Source organism: Megascapheus bottae, chromosome X (assembly GCF_031878675.1).
Source record: "Megascapheus bottae isolate mThoBot1 chromosome X, mThoBot2.hap1, whole genome shotgun sequence".
Classification (NCBI taxonomy): domain Eukaryota; kingdom Metazoa; phylum Chordata; class Mammalia; order Rodentia; family Geomyidae; genus Megascapheus; species Megascapheus bottae.
Window position 1 is genome coordinate 62,957,048 of NC_143547.1, and position 21,038 is coordinate 62,978,085.

The 21,038-nt window shown below is 34.8% G+C and overlaps 1 protein-coding gene across 6 annotated transcripts in view; it reads left to right on the plus strand.

Annotated features, from left to right (window-relative positions):
- Positions 1 to 21,038, plus strand: part of Diaph2 (diaphanous related formin 2) — an 809,447-nt gene that overhangs the window by 57,659 nt on the left and 730,750 nt on the right. For 4 of the 6 annotated variants that reach the window (XM_090326172.1, XM_090326173.1, XM_090326169.1 and 1 more), the window contains 3 exons: positions 965 to 1,141; positions 11,021 to 11,125; positions 16,893 to 16,913. In XM_090326172.1, coding sequence (XP_090182298.1) covers positions 965 to 1,141; positions 11,021 to 11,125; positions 16,893 to 16,913 — 303 coding nt within the window. The remainder of the gene's footprint in view (positions 1 to 964; positions 1,142 to 11,020; positions 11,126 to 16,892; positions 16,914 to 21,038) is intronic. The other 2 variants (XM_090326170.1, XM_090326174.1) reach the window with 2 other exon arrangements.

The window sequence follows — 21,038 nt, forward strand, 5'->3', positions numbered from 1 at the left end:
TGCTTCCTAACAGAAACCAGAATAAAATAGAGCTGCATTCAGTTTTAAGAACATTACTAATTTTTGATGTCTAATATTTTGTGGTTTAAAACAGAATGACCTGTTTATGTGCAACTGAAGTCCTTAACTCACTTTATGTGAAAGAACAAGGTAATTATTAGAGACTGTGCTTGGAATCGATGGTTCAAAGTTATTCTGATAGTAATTGTAGGAAGAAGCTATTTTTGTTTCTGTTTCCATTGTATGGAGCAGATCATGGTTTTCTTTTTGTTTTGCTTCTTTATTGGTCCTACTTTTTTTTTGAAGAGAAAACACTGAAGTGTAATAATCTTAGCAGCAATAATACCAGCCAGCTGTATTAAACATATTTAAATCTCATGGTGACCCTGTGGTGTAGGGAATATAGTTCCTAGTTTAGAGATGAGGTGGCACAGTCACTTTTATAGTCAATCTTGACAAAAATTCAGGTAATATGGCCTCCAAGTCCCTGATCCACCAGACTGCTACACACAGATTATTCAGTAACACTTGTTATCTGTAGGCTATAGGCTTAGCACTTGGGAGAAGATGAGCAGGGCTATAATTTTCCCTTAGAGTTCAATATCAGAAACTCTTGTTTTTCTTTTCTATAACTGTAAAGTTACCATCAATGATCTCTTCTCCCTATCACAAGGATAAGATTGTGATCAGAGTCTTTACCTCCTAACTGTGCAAAGCAGAAAATGACAAAGGACTAAGTTTGACTTGTGAAGAATACTTTTCGCCCCATCCTTCTGAGTTTCAAGGACTGCTTCACTGTTATGAAGTAGTATAACCTCTTATTGGAGCTTGCTGCTTACACTAACGTTTTTATCAGGAGCCAGTAATCATATGTATTATACTCATTGCCACCTTGAAGTTTCAGTTCTTCCTGCTCATGGTTCTTGACTTTTTATCAGGGCTTTTTATTTTAATCTGTTTGCAGCGTGACCGAATTACAAGTTTTCGAAAATCTACCGTCAAAAAAGAAAAGCTTCTCATTCAACATCCTATTGATTCTCAAGTTGCTGTGAGTGAGTTTCCAGCAGCTCAGCCATTATATGATGAACGATCTTTGAATTTGTCAGAAAAGGAAGTTGTGGATCTCTTTGAAAAAATGATGGTAAGTTAGACCTTTAATTTGGATGGAACTTTCAAATCCTTGTGTCCAAAGTTGTGATATAAATCTCAGTTTGTTTGTGTAGATGCTGCTTCTATCATGTAAAGAACAGACCACATCTTTTTTTGAAGGGCCATCACATTATTTTACAGAATGGCTATCCTGAGTTATATTCCCACCAACTTTGTATGAAGATTCTCATTTCGCCACATCTTCCCTGGCACTTGTTGTCTTTTGTCTTCTTGACAACAGCCATTCTGACATGTGGGAGGTGACATCTCATTGTGTTTTTAGTTGGCACTGTGTTAAGTGAAATAAGCCAGGAACTAGAAGACTGGACCTCTGGAGTGGTCCCATTCCTATGGAATCACAGTTGATTGGGAAAATGTTTGGAAAACAGAGAAGTAGATTTCCAGATAGGAAGTCTTCCCCCTTTCCTTCATTCCTGGCAGATGTTCTTCATTCCAAAGTAATGTGAAAATGTTTTTGTGCTATTTGATGATTGTTATGACATTCTTGCTGGAGACTCTTGTTCCCTTTTATAGAGCTGTTTTTGTTGTCTGCCTATTTTGGACTTCAGAGAAGTGCTGTACAATTGTTGGGACTATTTAGCTTCTTAAAAAATTCAATAGAAGCTTTCACATGACATTCAGAGTGTAAACTATTTCAAATAATTGTGTCAAATAAAGTTAACTTTATACTAACTGTGTAAGATGCATGACAAGAAATAAGTGAGTTAAAATTTGGGATACAAATTGTTATTTATAATTAGAATTTCTAGGCATTGTTATGTCTTCATGAGTTTTTTGGTGAAAAACTTAAGGAATAGCAATTGTTAAATAGAATTCCATCTTACTGTGATGATTGACACTCTCTTTGCTTAAGGATTTTAATGGGCCAGAACAGTTCTCACTGTACACTTTAGAGGGCAAGATGGAACTTTTAAAAAGTAGTTGCTATTTTATTTGGTTACTGGTAACTACTTGAAACAAACTACTTGACTCTTTTAGTCAAGGAAAATTTCAACATGAGTTCAGTTAAGTAAAATACCTGAACCGCCTGGTTTTACTTTACTAGTATGTTATCAAGTTACTAATAATCCTATTCACCGACACCTCTTCCATGCTTTTGATAAATCACTTGACCTGTTATGGATAGTCAGTGGAGCAATTATAGGACATGTTTTCTGAGTAATGGTATAAGTGGCTATTACTGTCTGATTTAAATCTCCAAATTTTGAAAGTTTTAGATAACTTATTTTTACAGAGCAAAAATGTATTATTATACTGTTGTGCCTTCTTTCGTAGTTTGTAGTTGTGAGTTGTTCATTTCAGCAACCATGTTTTGGAATGTGTAGTGTACTAAGTAGGATGTTATAGAACAGAGTTTTAGATATGAATGAAATACTGCATCAGAGAACCCCATGGTTTAGTTGAGGAACCATGAGAACAAATGACTTCCATGTACTGGGAAGCTAGTCCTGGGCTTTAACTCAGGGCCTGAGCACTGTCCTTGGCCTTTCTCAAAGCTAGAGCTCTACCACTTGAGCCACAGTACCACTTTCTGCTTTTCTGGACCCTGTCCCTGAGCAATTCAGCTGAAGGCTAGCGTTCTGCTCTGTGAGCCATAGCACCATTTCTGGTTTCTGGTAGTTAATTGGTGATCAAAGTCTCATGAACTTTCATGTGTGGGCTGCCTTTGAACCACGATCCTCAGATCTCAGCCTTCTGATTAGCTGGATTACAGGCGTTAGTCACCGGTACCCGGCTAAAACATGATTATTTATTTTAAAACTTTGAAAAAAATCTCTAGAAGGGCCTATTATTTTTGTTGTATATTTGATGTTTGAATATGGTGATATTTGATTCAGTTCCAGCTTTAGGATCTTGGCGGCTATATTTAATAACAAATAATATACACTTGCTCTTTCCTGTGCTGGCTGGTTTTGAACACCAATCCTCAGATCTCAGCGTCCATAATAGCTCGGATCACAGGAGCTAGCCACTGTTGCCGGTTTCATTCCTTGTTTGCATTGCAACATTTTGAACTTTATCATCCATCACATTCCAAGGCCTTCTTTAAACCAGGGACTCATTCTGTACAGAGAGCTGTGAACTACTCAAAAACTAGCCCTCTACAAGGAACTCTACCAAATGCCAACTACTTATTCACAGAAGACAAGGATTCCAAAGAGAATATTCCCAGCACATACCTTGTAATCCCTACTTCTTTGGAGTGACAAATTAGGATTATTTTGGTTTAAGGCCAGCCTGGGGGACAAAATGGAAAAGTGAGTTAGACCCTATCTTAGTTAAGGAACTGGGTGTCTTGGCACATGCTTATAGGCCTCCCTCTTTGTAGGCAGTAGGTAGAATGATAGTGTTCTAAGGCTGACTAAAGGCATAATGTGATAAAATTGAAAGTAAAATCATGTAAAATTAAAAATTGTCAAGCATTGCCCTTAGACCTCGATACACTTTAATTTTTACATTGATTGCTTCACAATACTAAAAGAATTGAAAAAAAATATATGAAAGACCCTTATCTGAAAAAAGTAAACCAAAACATGTTTGAAGTAGTGCTGGAAATGTGACTCAAGAAGTAGAGTATGTGCTGAATTCTCACTTGGCCCAGAAGTCAAACCAAACACCAATGAAGAAGACTTTTCACAGCTATGAAAATTATATGAATTTCATTGTCCATAAATGAGATTTTGTCCATTTGTGAAAAACATCAATGGCTCCTTTATACTACAGCAGAATTGAATACAATGATAAACTGAAATGATGGTGGGGTGTAATGGCTCATCTCTACAATATTGCTGGTATTCCTAATACTAGGCATACTGAGACAGGGTTAGCCTGGACTTTGCAGGGAGATCAAGGTCAGCATGAACTACATTGTGCAACTTTCCCTTAAAAATAAAAACAAACAAAAACCCAAAACAATGCCAGAAAGTAATGCTTAAAAAGCCTCAAATATTTACTTTTCAAACTTATAGAATGAATTGTTAAACGTATATATAAATATAAATATATATATATTTTATCCACTAACTAATGTCTTATTTTAACTCATGAACATATGCACATACGGATGATATAAAATATACAACAAAAAGTGAGAAACATGAAATGAGCAAGACTTTCACATGATTTACAATGAACTTATGTTTTAGTCTTACAAAAGTCTTTGCTGTCATGGCTAATAACTTTTGAGTGAAAGCAGTGTCACTGTCTCCTTTTTTTTTTAAAAAGAAATGCCTTTACTTAAAAACAGGCAGCAATTAGAAGGTTCAGTTCTAAGTTCATTTTCTTTTAATAGTTGGCTTGATGTCTTTCATAGTTGAAAGACAAATCTGACACTGATACACAGGTTCAAATGGAAGTAAAAAGCAGTAACACTTATTAAATCACACTTAACGTTTTTCAGTGCAACCCATGAATCAAGCAAAGGTTTCCTGCTGAAAAGTGCCTAGTAAATTTGCTTCTTCTCTCAGGGTATTTGCTTGTTACAGTAAAACTCATCTGGAGTGTTGCATTTTTCTATTTCCAGATCTGTGGGTTCAAGATGGGCTTTACAAATCAAATACTCAACAAATATCATGTGACATGTGGGCTCTTTCCATGTTTTCTTACAATTTCTGGGGGGTGTGAATACATCTTGCCAAAAATGCTAAATTTCAGCAATTTCAAAAATACATTTATCTTGAGATAGCCTGAGATATTTTTATAAGGTACAAAATATTTTCATGGTAGCTTCCTATCGGAATTAGAAATTTTATACTGTACTTGAAATCCATATGTACTTAAAAAGAAAATAAAAAGAAGCAGTCAAAGGCCTGTGGGTCATGCTTGTAATCCTAGCTGCTGAGGAGACTGTGATCTGAGGATCACAGTTCATTCAAAGGCAGCACAGGAAGAAAAGTCTCAGTGAGACTGTTATCGCCAATTATCCACTTAAAAAAACAAAACAAAACAAAATTGAGCTATGGCTCAAAATGGTAGAGCACTAGCTTTGTGCAAAAAAAAAGCTCCGTGGCAGCACTCAAGCCCAGAGTTCAAATCCCACAAATGACTTTGCAGTATGAGTGCATTGACTTAAACATCTTTAAGCCACCACTTGAATTTTACTTGTTGGGGCACCCTTACTGAAGAATCCTTACCCAGTTGTAATTTTTCCAGACAGAATCTTTTGAAAAATATTAAATTTGTCTTTATTTTGGAAACACATTTTTCTTTGGCTAATTGTCCTATTAGTGACTCAAGGAAAAGTAGTTTATGTATTCTTGAAACAATCTAGCAAATACTATAAACTGTTACATAAAAAAACTGTTTTGTGCAGCTGTATAATAAACCTCTCACATTTGAGTAATTTTTCTAATACCTTAGCCAATTTTCAGCAATGATTGCTCTGTCTTTTGATACAATTTGCTGGCAAGCAATGTATTTTAAATTACTACTGTGATGTTTTGCATGTATTATTTTAGCTAGCTTTACCGAGTGCTCCCCAGGTCTATGGTACCTTTCTTACTTTGCTAGTAAGGAAAGAAATTTCAAAGAGATTTCATAACACGTGCCATTAATTTTTATCAAATATCACTAAGGTACATGACTGAGTATCAGAGGATTCTGAGTGCTGAGAAAATTGAGGAAGATTTATTTTTATTTATACTCTGGACACTTGGGTTTCAAATGATCTTTAATTTGAGGTGTCTTAATACTATCATAGCTAATATTTTAAAGTATTGTACATACATAAACTGAGTCACTGGGGTGAATGCTAGCCATCCATATTTCATATAGTTACTTTATCAGCCTTAGGTAGCTTATTAGCCTTAGATTTTTTTCTGTGTGGTAATAGATAAGAGACTTATTTAGATTTATGATTAGGATGTAAAATAGTCTAGCATTTTCTTGCTCCCTTGTGCTTGCTTGCATTATTGGTATTATGCTATTATCCTCCATCTGTTGTCTTTGCAGGAATTCATTTAAAGCCATTTTCTGAGGGTTCAGTTAGTTAAAACTGGACACAATATCCACCAAATACACCTAACCTGATTCATATAATCTGAATATGTTGAAATACACTGCAAGCTGGTAAAGATGAATTTTCTCTCCAAGCTACCTATCTACCAATTGAATCTATGGATACAGTTAATGATTGTTGCTTATAGTCAGTGAAGATTCAATGCTTATTGTCTGTAAAATATTACCAAGACTTCTTTTCCACACTCCAGAGAGTCTTTTATGTCATATCTGTACTCTAGACACTGGTAGAAAATTGAGCTCTGGATTAAAGATTACAAGAAAGTGAAATAATATCTGTATTTTCTCAGGTTGAAATAATGTATTCTGACATTACTCTCATGGGGGGAATGTAGGATATGTGGTTATTCAAGATAGAAACTTTAAAACAGAGCCTTGGAAGCAGAAATAGATGAAGAGTTTTTGTGTCATTCCTTAGTTACATTCACTTGTACTTTTGCCTCTTGTTTTTGGTTCTATGCTATTTTGAGATAATGTTTGAACATGTGCTTTTTTTTTCTCTTTGACTTTTCTTTCCATCTGAGCTCCTATGGCTTAAGCGCCTACAGCCTATCTAGGTAAAACTGTTTGGACCTTTTGAACACTTAAATAGTTTTATTAATGCCAAATTAACAGGACTAATTATAGAAGTTCACTGATTCTTTCACTGGAGATGGAAAACATGTGTGTGTGTGCGTGTGTGTGTGTGTGTGTGTGTGTGTGTGTGAGAGAGAGAGAGAGAGAAAGAGACAGAGACAGAGACAGAGACAGAGACAGAGACAGACAGACAGAGAGAGACAGACAGACAGATAGACAGGGGCTTGAGCTCAGACCTGTGAGCTGTTTCTAACCTTTCTTGATAAGGTTAAAAATGAAACATGTCAGTAATAGCAGTAAGAGTAATAGACATTTTTTACCTGATTTAAACAACAAGAAGATAGTAAAGTGAAAGGAAGGATTTTAAGATTCTGGGGTAAGTCACAGGAATAAAGTTGAAGAGTTATGACGGGTTGTTGCAGACTGGATGGCTTAAATAGCTGAAATGTTTTCCTCAGAGGCTAGAAGGCTAAGTTCAAGATAGTTGCAAGATAGCTTTCCTTTTTACCTGGTTTCTAGGCAGTGGCCGTCTGAATAGTTACTCACCTGAATACTTTGCCTGCTTACATAAATGATATTAGGGTTCCAGCTCTTTAGTACCTGTTCGTATAAAGACACAACGTAAAACATCAGAAACTTCATCCTTTTGGCCTCATTTAACAACAATTATTTCCTTAATTGAAATCTATCTCCGAATATATATATATGCTCCTAGGAAACTGGGGGGGGTTATGAACTAACTGGTCAGTCTAAAACTATTTATTTTCCTTGTTTACTACAGGAAAAGGAATACAGATATCAATATTTTATGAAAGAATATTTTGATTCCAATTCTGACTAAATACCAAATATCAACCCAGGAACAGATCTCTTCAAGCTGTTCAGTTCAGTTGCCCCTTTTTGCATATAGGACTAAATGATGCATCTTCATATAGATTTTCTAGTGTGCATATTTTTTACATGATGTTGTTTTGATATTTTGGGACGAATTTCTTTTAGGAACTGTTCTATTTGCACCTAAGGGTCTCCAGTTTATTGCTTACTTTCATGATACAAGGCAGACCCAGAGAAAGTCTTAAATTTCGATATCCAACCGTAGGCCTTATATGCCTTTTGGCAGCCTGAAATTGAACTCTCCTTTTGATTTATGTAGTACCACATGTAAGTAGTTCCTATATCAAGTCACATGAATGTCACTGATGTTTTGTGCTCAAGGCTAGTGCTCTACCACTTGAGCCACAGCCTCACTTATGGCTTTTTTGTAGTTAATTGAAGATCAGAGTCTCACAGACTTTCCGGTCCAGTCTGGCTTCAGTCTTCTTGAATACCTAGGATTACAAGTATGAGCCACCAGTGCCTGGTTTCATTCGACTTTTAAAAAGAAACATTTTTTTTCAATCTAGCTACTAACAGCAGGTAGAATCATGGAATCAGTCCTTAGATATAAAGTTAGTTGAATGTAAAAATCTAATATATATATAGCTAGTCCTGGGACTTGAACCCAGGGCCTGATCACTGTCCTTGGCTTTCTCAAGGCTAGAGCTCTACCACTTGAGCCACAGAACCACTTTCTATGTATGTGATATCGAGAAATTGAATGCAGGCAAGCAGTCTACCACTATGCTAAACTCCCAGCTCCTAAACTATATTTTTATCATTCATGTAGTACTTCACATCCTAGAAGTTAATGGCATCATTGCCATTAAAAACCAAGGAAGAAGACAATCAAGTTCAGATTTAAGAACAGTAATTGGAAACATCCAGCCTTAAGCTGAAATTAAGACATATTACAGAAGCAGAAATTTATGGATAGTTTTTAGTTTTTGAGTTGTAGATACATCCAGTTTTGAACCATTGCAGATCCATTAAATAAATGTCACACATTCTAAAAGCTTGCTTTTGTGTTTTGATGACACTAAGAACTTCATGTAGTTAGTAGTTTAATATTTCAATTATGATGTTGAGACTTAATATTGAATTATGAGTATTGCTCTGTTTAGTTTTATTATTGTATTATCAACCTGGAGTTAATGATTTGGAAGTTTCAGCTGCTTAATTAGTGGTGTATATTTTTATTTTCATATGAATAAAATGAGTCATTATAGACTTTTCTCTTCATATAAATGACACCCATTTTCAGTCAGTCTCTGCAGCAAATTTATAAGTATCAAACATAATGATGACTCTAAAGCAACTTAAAATGATTAAAGATATGATCCCAAATATCATATTGAATCAACAATTATTTATTAAGTGCATGCTGTACTCCAGGAAGTATTCTGTTTGGTGGGAATACTGACAGACAATTTTGTGCCCCCTATTACCATCTAGTTTTGAGGCAATACATTTATCACATAGTTTTGGTATACATGGAACTAAGTATTATAGTTATTGAATGTCGACCAAAAAGTAAGACTAAAAACATTCAGATATCAAATGTAGACATACAATTCATATACTTTAATAATTTTGTGTCATCATATTCAAAGCCTGGTTTAACTATAAATCAGTTTCAGATTACTTGTATTACTCCTCAAGGAAATACCATACTCATAAACAAAACTAATCAAATTTGTTCTTTTCTACTTGTTTGAAAGTGGCAAGCATTAGTTTATTTTCTCTGCAGATTTGACTTGTCTGGATATTTTATAGATATGGATACATATAAGTCTTGACTGACTTGTTTTACTTAATATAATTTCAGAGTTTATTTTGTTTGCTTACTCATTATTTGATACATATTTGAATAGTTTGTTAATTCTGGGTTATTAGAAATAGTATAACTACAAACACTTTTCTACAATTATTGGTGCGGATATGTGTGGGTGCATGCATGTGTATGTGTAAACTTTGAGTCATGGTCTAGAGCTATGCCCTGACTGAACTGGAATTCATGATTTCCTACCTCAGCTTCCTAAGTGCTGAGTTTACTTGTATGTGTCATCACTCCCAATGTAGAGATATGTTTCCATTTAGCTTGGATATGTAAGCTGAATGAAATAGTATGTTAAACTTCATGATTAGCTCGTTTGAGGAATTGCAAGAGTTTTCCACATGGCTGCATCATTCCACATTCCCATTAGCAATGTGTAAGGGTTTAGACATTTTTATACCATTGAAAGTATATCTGCTTTACTCTAATTGCTGCTACTCTTGTAATAATGTGGTAGCATAGTTGCTGTTGTTTTTATCTAATAAATAATAGTGAGCATCCTTTTAAGTGCTCATTGCTGATTCTTGCATCTTCTTAGAGGGAAAAATAGTATTTTTAAGCTGGGCATTAGTGGCTTACCTCTGTAAACTTAGCTACTCGTGAGGCTGAGATCTAGAGGACCACAATTCAAAGTCAACCCAGACAAAATAGTTCGCTAGACTCCACCTCAAAGTAGCCAGTATGCAGCAGAGCTGACAGAGTGGCCCAAGATGAAGTGCATGCCTAGAAAGCAAGCCACACCAGCATGAAGCTTTTAATTTTCAGTGCCACAGTGGGTGGAATCTATTCATAACTTGGCTCTTTTGTGTTGTTAAATAATTGTATGGGTATGCATCCTTTTGAAAGGTAGATTTGTAAACATTTTTACCCATTTTACATGGTGATTTTTAATCTCAGTCATTTCCCTCTTGCATCTTGGTTTTGTATTTTATCAAAGCATCTTATGTTAATAAGGCTGATGTGAGTTTATAGATTGTGTGATGAAAGTGATAGCACAAACCTACAGGTGGATTAGCAACCATATGGAAGATCATTGAACTTTAATAACTGAACATTTTTCTATTCAAGGAGTAATTTGTGATCCCAATACAGCTAACTATATTTTTCTGTCTTTTTTTCCCCTTTTAAGTGTAGAAACTTTTGTTTCTTCAGTGCTATAATATGTGTGTATACACTGTTGATTTGCCAATCATATTTGTTTTCCTGGGTAATTCTGGGCTTATGGGGACATCTAATGAATAGTGATTTGTACATGTATGCATTTGCTATCAAGGTAAATAAATACCTTTTCATATGTCCATTTAGTCTGTGGAAAAGCATAAAAGTATTTTTTTCTTCTACTCCATGGTAGGCTACTATGAACATATGGTGAAATTTAAACAAGATTATGTCATCTGGAGTGAAAATGAATAGGAAATATAGCCCAAATACTACTTGTATTTGTTATAGCATTTTTGTATAGTTTAACATGTAAACATGATTAATGTTCATTAATCATTTGGAATTCTTAAGCAGACGAATCATAATAAATGTTATTTCAAACAGGAGGACATGAACCTTAATGAAGAAAAGAAAGCTCCTTTACGAGACAAAGATTTTACCACCAAGCGTGAGATGGTTGTCCAGTATATTTCTGCTACTGCTAAATCTGTAAGTACAGAGATTTTGCTGGTACTAAGAATAGACTTAGCATTATCTGTTTGAAAATTAACAAACTTTAGATCTTCACATTCTTGCGTCAGTGTACTCATGCAGGCTGTTCAGGAAACAATTTAAAGATGGACTGGTATGGATGGAAGGCTCATGAGGTAGTAATACAATTAGCTTTCAAACAGAGTTTTTGTCCCCTGGATAAAAATTTGTTAGCTATTTGAGACATATTGTTAGATGAAACTGATAGTTGAAGGAGAAGGTTGAAACATATTAATCAAGTTTGCATTAAGGCTATGTGCCTAATATTTGAACAGACTTTTTAACAATGTTTTTAAATATGCACTATTGGTTTATTTCCCGGTTATTGTTATAATGCAGGCTGTTTAAGCTCTCATAATTGGTGTACAGCTGTGTTATGATAAAGGAAACACTTACTAGGAGCTTTAATCAAATCCGGTATGAGTCCGAAGTCCTAAAAGTAGGGTTCATCGAAAGGGCTTATTATCAACATGAAAATAGTACTGTTTTCATAGGGTTTTGGTTTGTTAATTTCCTACGGCACTTTCAGTAATTGTTTTCAGGATTGATTTGTTTTTGTACCAAAATGTATTTTTGAATTGGCAAATGTATTTTTTAGGTGTGTAAGGAAAAAGGTTTTCATAGTTAGAGTGAATCAAATCCCTGTGTAATGTGTGATCACAGACAAAAACCACGCATTGACAGTGATTTTTGTGTGTGTATATATGTATGTGTGTATACTTGCACGTTTAAAACATTTTAAAGGTTAGCAGTTGACCAGAAATGAAATAGTAGTCTTGCATCTGAAAAATATATTCTGAAATTCTTTAGCTGTCTAATGAATATTATTTTAGTATAGTAATTACAGTAGCAATTACTGTGTTGTGTGATTGTATTGATTCTATATTGTAGTCTTTACAAGCTAAATCTGAATGTTGAACTATTTAAACATAACGCAATGCAGCACTGGCAGACCTGAGCAAAAGTATGTTTTTTAATTTGCTTTTGGTATCCAAGGGCAGAAATATGTTTCAGGTGATAAGTGAAATTTGCCATGAGCGTCGTTTTCAATAGAATTAGATGATGCATAGGACTTTGCTTTGAAATTCCAATGAATCTTTTCTCATTTTTGCACTCAAGTTATTGTTCACAGTAAAATGCTTTAGGAATTGCAGGGTGTACATTCAGTGTTATTTTCAAATACCTAAAGGCAAATACGCTGGTAAATCTATATAAAACTAAATCTGAGTGCACAAGACAGATCGAAGGAGACAAGTCACATGATGTTGTAATGACAGGATTTTGTTAGTGTTTCTGGCTTATTTGTTTTTTTTTAATGTAAGTTGAACTAATGAAGGTTATTCAATGTGCTTATTCCTTGATCTTTTGATTATTCCTCATTCTGTTTGCAGAGCTTCTTTCCATTTTCTCTTATTCTTTTCCCTTCAACTGACGAATGGAATGTACCCTTTTAAGATATGCTTCCATTTTTTAAGATTAAAATGCAGCGATTTATTTAAATCGGGCTTGGAATACAGGCCAGTGTCAGAACATTTGCTTGGCATGCACAGTGTCTGAGGAATGATCCTCAGAATTTTGGTAAAAAAATTAAAAACACCAGATGAGTGCATTTGAAAACTGCTTTATTCAAAAAATTGAAATAGAATGTTTTTTATAAGACATGAGAATTTCCTATTTGAAGCACTAGCCTCAAATTCAATACTGTGAGTATAATGGTCCTTGCTTGTTCACTGTACCTGCATGCAGATCGTATATCTATTGCCCTTTCCTAAGGATTCCCAGATTAGAATCTTCTATGTAAAGTTTTTCTGGGACAAATATTTGGATGAAAGGAAGCCTGTTGACAGGCATGTGTTGAAGTTTTCTCAAGTTTGGGATATATTAATTACCACTGCTTATTATCATATAAACTATGGAAGTGGTTTACACAATTTCCTCTTAAAGGTGAGAGGGATGCCATTCAATGACAAAAAATCATTCTCCATCATTAGGACAGTAATAGTTGCACCAATTCTCACCAAATGCATGGCTACCTATGCAAAATTAAGGCTCTCATCACATTATCTTTCATTAGACTTTAGGAATGCTTTGCATGTCTTGTATTTTTTTACTCTTACTTTTTCACTGTATTGATACACTCATTAAAATATATTTCCCCTTCAAAGCAGATATGATAAGACCTACTTAGTTATGAAAATACCTTATAATAGACCTTTTTCATCTTGAAGTTCAGATAATGTTATTGATTATAGTTCTTGGTAGAAAAATGTGACATTGGTAATTAAATTTAGGCAAATATTGCATATTTTCCCCTTGATAGGCTAGAGTCCTGGCTCACGTGGTACAAGTACTTGCTATGAGGCCCTGAGTTCAAACGCCAGGACTGCCCAAACAATACATAGAAGAGAAAAACTATAAACAAAAACTAAAATAAAGAACAAATACAAAAGAATATGAAAGCAATCAAAACGTGAGCTCAATGAGAAATGCCCATCATGCTGCTAGGTTCCTGGCTGAGTACATTAAAATAAAATGAAGATGTTTAAAAAGCAACCAAATCTTTTATTGTATAATTATCTCAGTCAAATTAGCATAGGATAGTAGTATGCTTGATAGATCACAAATTCCTTGTGAAAATTTTTACTTAGCTTTTCTCTTTAAATTCCTACAATACAAAAAGTTGGGGAAGGTTGAAGGAACAGTGAATAGCTTAACTCTCAGTGTTAAATAAACTTCATATGTTTGGATAGAAGAGAACCTACCATGCATGTATAGCCCATGAGTTTCACCCTTCTGATATTGTAATTGTGGACTTGATCTAGCATAGTTGGTATATATGTATTATTTGGACACAGTTAACCATGAGGATGGTTATATTTTCAAAATAACTGCATATCTTTTAAAAAATGAGAAACAAAACACTTTACTATACAAATAATTGAATAAGTTTCAACATTATATTATGATGACATATAGGAGGATCTTGCCTATAATTCACACCATAATCCTAACATTCCTTTACTAAATTCCAAGGTCTTTGTTATGACCTCAGTCAGCAAGATTCTTTATTTTTTTTGTGGGTCATAGGGCTTGAACTCTGCCTGGGCACTGTCCCTGAGCTCTTCATCTCCAGGCTTCTGCCCTACTTTGAGCCAAGCCCCACTTCTCCTTTTCTAGAGTTTAGTTGGTGATAAGAGTCTCAGGTCCTTTTGTGCTGGCTTTGAACTTTGATCCTCAGATCTCAGCCTCCTGAGTAGCTAGGAGATTAAAGGCAAGAGCCACCACGCCCGGCTAAATTCTTTAAATTTTTGAAGTGTATATTATCGAATATGTCAGACTGTGTTTTTGAAGATATTGTGAGCCATTGTGAAGGACCATTGAAAAAATGAAAATTTCAAAATGAAAAATAATTTTGAACCATCGACAAATTTGCCAGACGAATTTGTATAACAAGTATAACAAGTTGCAGTGTCTGTATGTGTCTGTTTATACATTTATTATGGTTTTGTTTTGGCCATGATCAGACACTTTCTTCCTTAGGTTCTTTCCAGGTGTGATTTAGATATTATGTTCTAATTGAACCCAGATATTACCAAACCAGTTTGTCTTGGCTTTCCATGGCTAATCAATCTCATCTATTTCTGTATGTGCTTTAGCTGATGAAACTCGTTTTACCTTCCAAATGAATATTAAATTGATAATATTTCAGTTATTTCACTGATTCTAGACCTGCTTTAATTGTTAACACAGGCTTTTTTCTTTCAATTTGTTGTCTGTGGTACATAAACAAGGGACAAATATAACTTCTGTCAATTTTGTTGAGAGTGAATAATTTAGGTCAATAACATATCTTTCAATTCAGAAGCCTGTTAATGGCATCAAAGAGGCTTTTATTCATCTCAGTATGTTGAATGAACTTTGAATTCTCTTTTTAGGCTCATAGATTCCTCTGAAATAATTTATTTGAAAACTGGCAGCATTGCACCTTGTGACAGTTTATCTTCACTGAGCCTTAAAGGAAGATTCCCACCCCTGCCTTGTGGGTCCTATGTCTTAAACTCAGGACCTAAGCTCTGTCCTTTAGCTTTTTTGCTCAAGGCTAGTGCTCTACCATTTGAGCCATAGCTCGAGTTTTTTGCTTTTTAGGTGGTTTATTGAAAAAAAAAGTTAATAGATTTTCCTGCCTGGGCAAGTTTTGAATTGCAGTGCTCACATTTTAGCATCCTAAGTAGCTTTGATCATAGGCATGAGCACAAGCTGAACACTGGAACACATCTTGATAATATTTGCTATTAGATTAATGATTTCATATAATAGATTAGCTCTTAATTAGCCATTACTTGATATTTACATGCAAGAATCTGCTAGTAATGATTTGACATATTTTAATTTTGGTATACAGTTATACTTAAATCTATAAGTTTCTTGTATTTTGTTTTGCTTTTTTTAAAAGTGAGATTTGAACTCTGGGCTTCATTCTTAATAGGCAAATTTTCTTCCATTTGTGCTATATTTCTCCAACATTTTTTGAATATTTCTTTAACAAAAGGTTTCACTTTATACCCATGCTCACCTGAATTATGATTTTCCTATTTATAAATTCCCGCATACCACAAGTAGCATGTACCAGTGGGCTAGCTGTTGATTGCGTTTTACAAACATTTCACTCTGGCAAGCATCAAAAGCATGATCTTCTTATCTCTACCTCGTAGGTAGATAGGACTACAAAGGCTTAGGCTATCTGTACATGATTGAGCCATCAAGCACAACATACTGTTTAATGTCTTAAACATACTTTTCCTCCCAAACTCCTCCTTTTTATGTTATGAAGGTTAAAGTTGAAATTTTCTGTTTATAATTATTGATGTGATTAGAAATGTTTCTTTGTTCTCATCTTATATAGAAAATTCAGATTTTACAGTAGGAATATTGGGTGAACTCACACTATAGTGATAAGCTGTCTATCTTTTAATTTTGGAGTATAATATAAAAGAATATTATAGAATTTACATTTTTAACAAAATGAAAGACTCCAGTTTTCAACTGCTGAAGTTGATAGATGACATTTAGTGTAATATTCATTTTCCTAAAATACCTTATTTCAAGCTTAATATACCTCCATGGTAAGGAAAGGAAATAATATTTGCCTTAAAAAATCAATTATCTGGGTCAGGAGTTTGGCCTAGTGGTAGAGTGCCTGCCTAGCAAGCACAAAGACTTGGGTTCTATTCCTCGGTACCACATACATAGAAAAAGCCAGAAGTGGTGTGGTGGCTCAGGGTAGACAACTAGCCTTGAGGAAAGCCCAAGGACAGTGCTCAGGCCCTGAGCTCAAGCCCAGGACTGGCAAAAAAAAGTCAGTTATCTGTTGATAATGACTTTAGGATGCTATATACTGATACCTAATACAATTAGCTTTACTTCATATTTAGATTGCCTCTAAAAGAACCCCATGTTCAAATACCTTGTCTCCTTTATTTGGAAATCCGTATACATACAGACTTAACACATTTTTGTAATATATATAAATTCATATTAATGTATTTGATTTAGCCTATGGTCTTATAGATTTAAAAGTACATAATTAGGGTTAGCTATTTACTAATCTACTAAACACCTAACTTCTTTGAAAAGCTTCTGATTACTAATATTGTTGCTGTTTCTTTTTTTTCCTTTTTCTTTTTTTTTTTACTGTAACTGTTCGCTGACCACTCACTGCATACAGATAGTTGGAAGTAAAGTTACGGTAAGTACAAAAGATGGATTCTAACCTTGGCCCTAATTTGAGCTTTGGGGATTTGTGGATTTTGCTTAAGCATATATGTTTGGCTTTTTGAGGGGTTGGGAGTGCATGTTTTACTAAGCCATAGAACTATTTTCATCAGATTAGTTATTTTGCTTTGCAGAGTATATTTTGTAATTCTTGGAAATGTTTTGGAACTAGAATTTGCTTGCATATTTTCTTGTAACTTATTTTCTGTTATAATTTATATCTTCTTTGATCTGTATGATTCTGTTGTAATTGTGTGAAAAACCTTAGTTTCTCAAATGGGAAATGGAACTACTAAAACACTGGATTTTTCCTCTTTTTGTCTCTCTTTGATTTGGCTATCACTATGCATAGTGCAATGAAAACTTTTGCTCAATTATTCAGTGAGCAGGCTTTGCAGCTTGGTTTTGTTGGGTGCTGTTCATTGGCTTTGTGACTTTGAGTCATTTTTTTAGGGTTCAATTATTAGATGTATACATTGAAATGGTTAACTTTGTCTTTTAAGGTTCTTTCCTTTATTGTCACTTAGTCTTTTTGAATACAGGATACTTTATTTCAGTAATGTTATTACATACAACAAGCCAAAAGTGTCTAGACATTGTGATTGGAAGCTATTTGTAATTACTGTTCCTTCTTGACTAAATGTTTCTGATTCAGATTAGGGAACAATTGTTTTGATTGATAGGGAACAGCGTTTTTGATTCCATAAGTTACGTTGAGAGTGCAATGTATCTTGATCAGTCACCTCTTTCATCATTTTCCCCCATTATTACCCCTGCCATCCCTACTCTCAAGTTATGTAGTTCAAGTTTTGCATAATGAGCATTAGATATAATGACTGTATTTGTTCACTTTTTCTCCTTTTATTTGTGTGCCTTTTGTTTTTGTCCTCACCCCCAAAACATGTTTCTACCTCCTGCTACCATATTTTAAATAACATCATGGAATACTGAATTATCTAGAAGAGTAAATATATTTAATATTTATTTACTTACAATTTTTGTTTTCTCCCTCCCTTAATTTTCCTTCCTTCCTTTCCCATCCTCTTCCCCTCACTCAATCATCTGAGAATCCTGTCCCCTCACTTCCCCCTCCCAACATCTACAAGGAAAACCTTATCATGGGGTACTTTTTAAAATTAGCACATGTTTATTTTATTTGACAGACTGGGGATTGAACTTGTAACATTGCCCTTGCATTCTACCATTTGAATAATTCTTTTAGTACTTTTAGCTTTAAGTTACTTCAGATGCGGTCTAACTTTTTTTTCCCCTTGAACCTGGCTTCAAACTGTGATCCTCTTACCTGATATAGCTGGGATCCCAAGTGTGTTATCAAACCCACCTACAAGTATTTTTGTTAGTGTTTATTCTGTGCTAAGTATTATATTGCATGAATTGATGACTAGAAAGGAGAAATTCCAGGAGAATAATCACTTAATTTCTTTGTGCATGCTTAATGTAAATGTGATAGTAATTCATAAGTATGAGAGAGAAGTAGTATTAAAGTGAGTAGTAAAAACTTCATGTAAGTTTCTGGATTTAGGTTGAACTGTCAAAAATAATTTGTTATGGTGACTGGATTTCCAAAGGGAGAACACACAATGGAGACACTATCCGTTTCTGGGAGTAATAGTAAATACAAAGGCCTAGAATGACAATGAGGCCATGTGTTTAGGGACAGGAGTGAAAGAATTGAAAAATGATGTTGACTTTGTTAGAACAAAGAGTATATATTGGAAAGCTTAAAAATCAAATTGAAAGAGATTTGTGAATTTCAGGAATAAATTTGAGACTTGGAAGCTGTCATGAGGTTCTTTGCTCAAGGCTAATGCTCTACCACTTTGAGGCAGAGCTCCACTTTCACTGTCTCATAGACTTTCCTACCTATGCTGCCTTCCAGCTTCAATCCTCAAATCTTTGCCTCCAGATTAGCTAGGATTACAGGCATAAGCCACCCTTGCCAGGTTCACCTAGTACTTTTACTCTATTTTGGCATGTAGATAAGTAACACAAATGCATTTTGTTATTATGGCATATACTATTCAGTCCATTAAAATGCATCACATGATTTTGGCCTAGAGCAGTAAACTATATCAAGAACCCATGTGTATTGTAGGCTTTTCTATTTAGTTTTGTATAAATACACTCTTACGATGTTTTCATGACACAATTACCTAAAAATGCAATTCCCAGAAGATAACAATTTTGTGTGTGTGTGTGTGTGTGTGTGTGTGTGTGTGTGTGTGTGTTTGCGTGTGTTTGCCAGTCCTGGGGCTTGGACTCCGGGCCTAGGCCTGGTCCTTGGGCTTTACTCAACACCAGCACTCTACCACTTGAGTCACAGCACCACTTCTGGATTTTTCTGTCTATGTGGTACCGAGTAATCAAATCCGGCGCTTCATGCATGCACTCTACCATTAGGACGACACTCTTGGCCCCCAAAAAACATCTTTAAGGAGGTCTACCTCTACTATGTAAGAATTAGAGTATAGTTTACTTGGGAAATTTCTCAGAATACTTGTGTGAGTCCTTGAGGACCTCTATTTAACTAGAGGCTAAGTGTGGGGTGGAATTCAAATTAAGTAAGGAAGTTTGAGGATGAGATAAAGGAATTTTCGCCCTGTGGGGTGGAGTTGGCCCTAGCCATTCAATGGATGATGCAAGAGGTCTTGTGTTCAGCCTTAGCAGTTTCCTTCCTCAAAACCTTGACTCCAGATTTCACATTGTGATTTCATCTTTGCTTCCTTTTAAAAAAACTTTCCAATTGCATTCTTATTCTCTATCCATGTAGGAGCACTGGTAATTCTTGAGGACAGTTTTCAAAGGAGAAAGGAAAAAGGGAAAGGAAGGAAGAAAGAAAAAAGGGCACTTAGGTACTCATAGGTGAAATTCTTGAGTAATGAAATTAAATACTATGGTTATGTTCACAGTTTAAAAAAAGAATGATATAACAGTCAGAATCAAAAGGGAAAGATGAAATCTGAGTAAAATTTGTCTACATAGCTCAGTATTCCCTTTGTCTCTCCAATGTTGTTTTGAAGCAGAACTGGAGGCTTTGAGGACTTGCTGATCTCTGCTATCATCCTTCCTTTTCATTATGCAATATTACAAATTTTACTTGTAAAGTCAAGCTAGAAACCTGCCTGTCTGAACATAACTACCACCTTCACCTAGGTAATATGGTTTCTGACTTTCTTTATAAAATCCCTTTTTATATAGAATGTTTTTCTTTAAAACATTTGGCCTATATTTCACAGCTTTTCCACGAGTCATACTGATCCTGATCTTCAAGTCTTCCTATATATTTCTACCTAATAATTTATGTGAATTCCTATAACACTTTGTCAGTTTCTTTACAGTTTCTATTGCTTTATTTGTTCCACAAGGGCTCCTTCTATGACATTCCTGTTTTATTTTACAGCAATTGATATCCTTGAATAATAGTCTTCATTATCCTATGGCCTTGTCCTTTTATGATTATAATATGCATTCCATAAAGAAGCATACATTTTAGTAGGGATTTTCTATTCAGTTCCAGTGAGCTTGGGTTCAGATTTTTGTCTCAGCTTCATAGTAAATGTGTGTGACCTTGGATAATTTATCTAGCCTCTCTGGTTTTCAATTTCCCCATTTTAAATGGGGGATATTTAGTAATACTAAATTTAGCAAAACTTAATTTGGCAATACTAAATAAATTCAGGAGTGTTTTGAAGTGTATTTTTTGTATTTAATATATCCTGTATGCAAGTGACCTTTCCGATATTGTGTTTACAATGTATATGAACTCAGGTCAGGGCTCTGTCCCTGAGCCTCTTGGTGCTCAAGGCTAGTACTCCACTGGCTACAACCCACTTCTGTTTTGTTTATCCTGAGTAGTTAATTAGAAATAAGAGTCGGAAGGATTTGCCTGCACAGGGTGGCTTTGAACTGGATCCTCATATTTCAACCTCCTGCGTAGCTAGGATTACAGGCCTGAGCTACCAGCAACCGGCCCCAAATTATGTATTTTCAAAATGTAATGAATATAACAAAATGCTTAATTTGAAAGGCATGAAGTCTAAAGACTATATGGTGAACTTCTATAGGGCTACATTTTTCT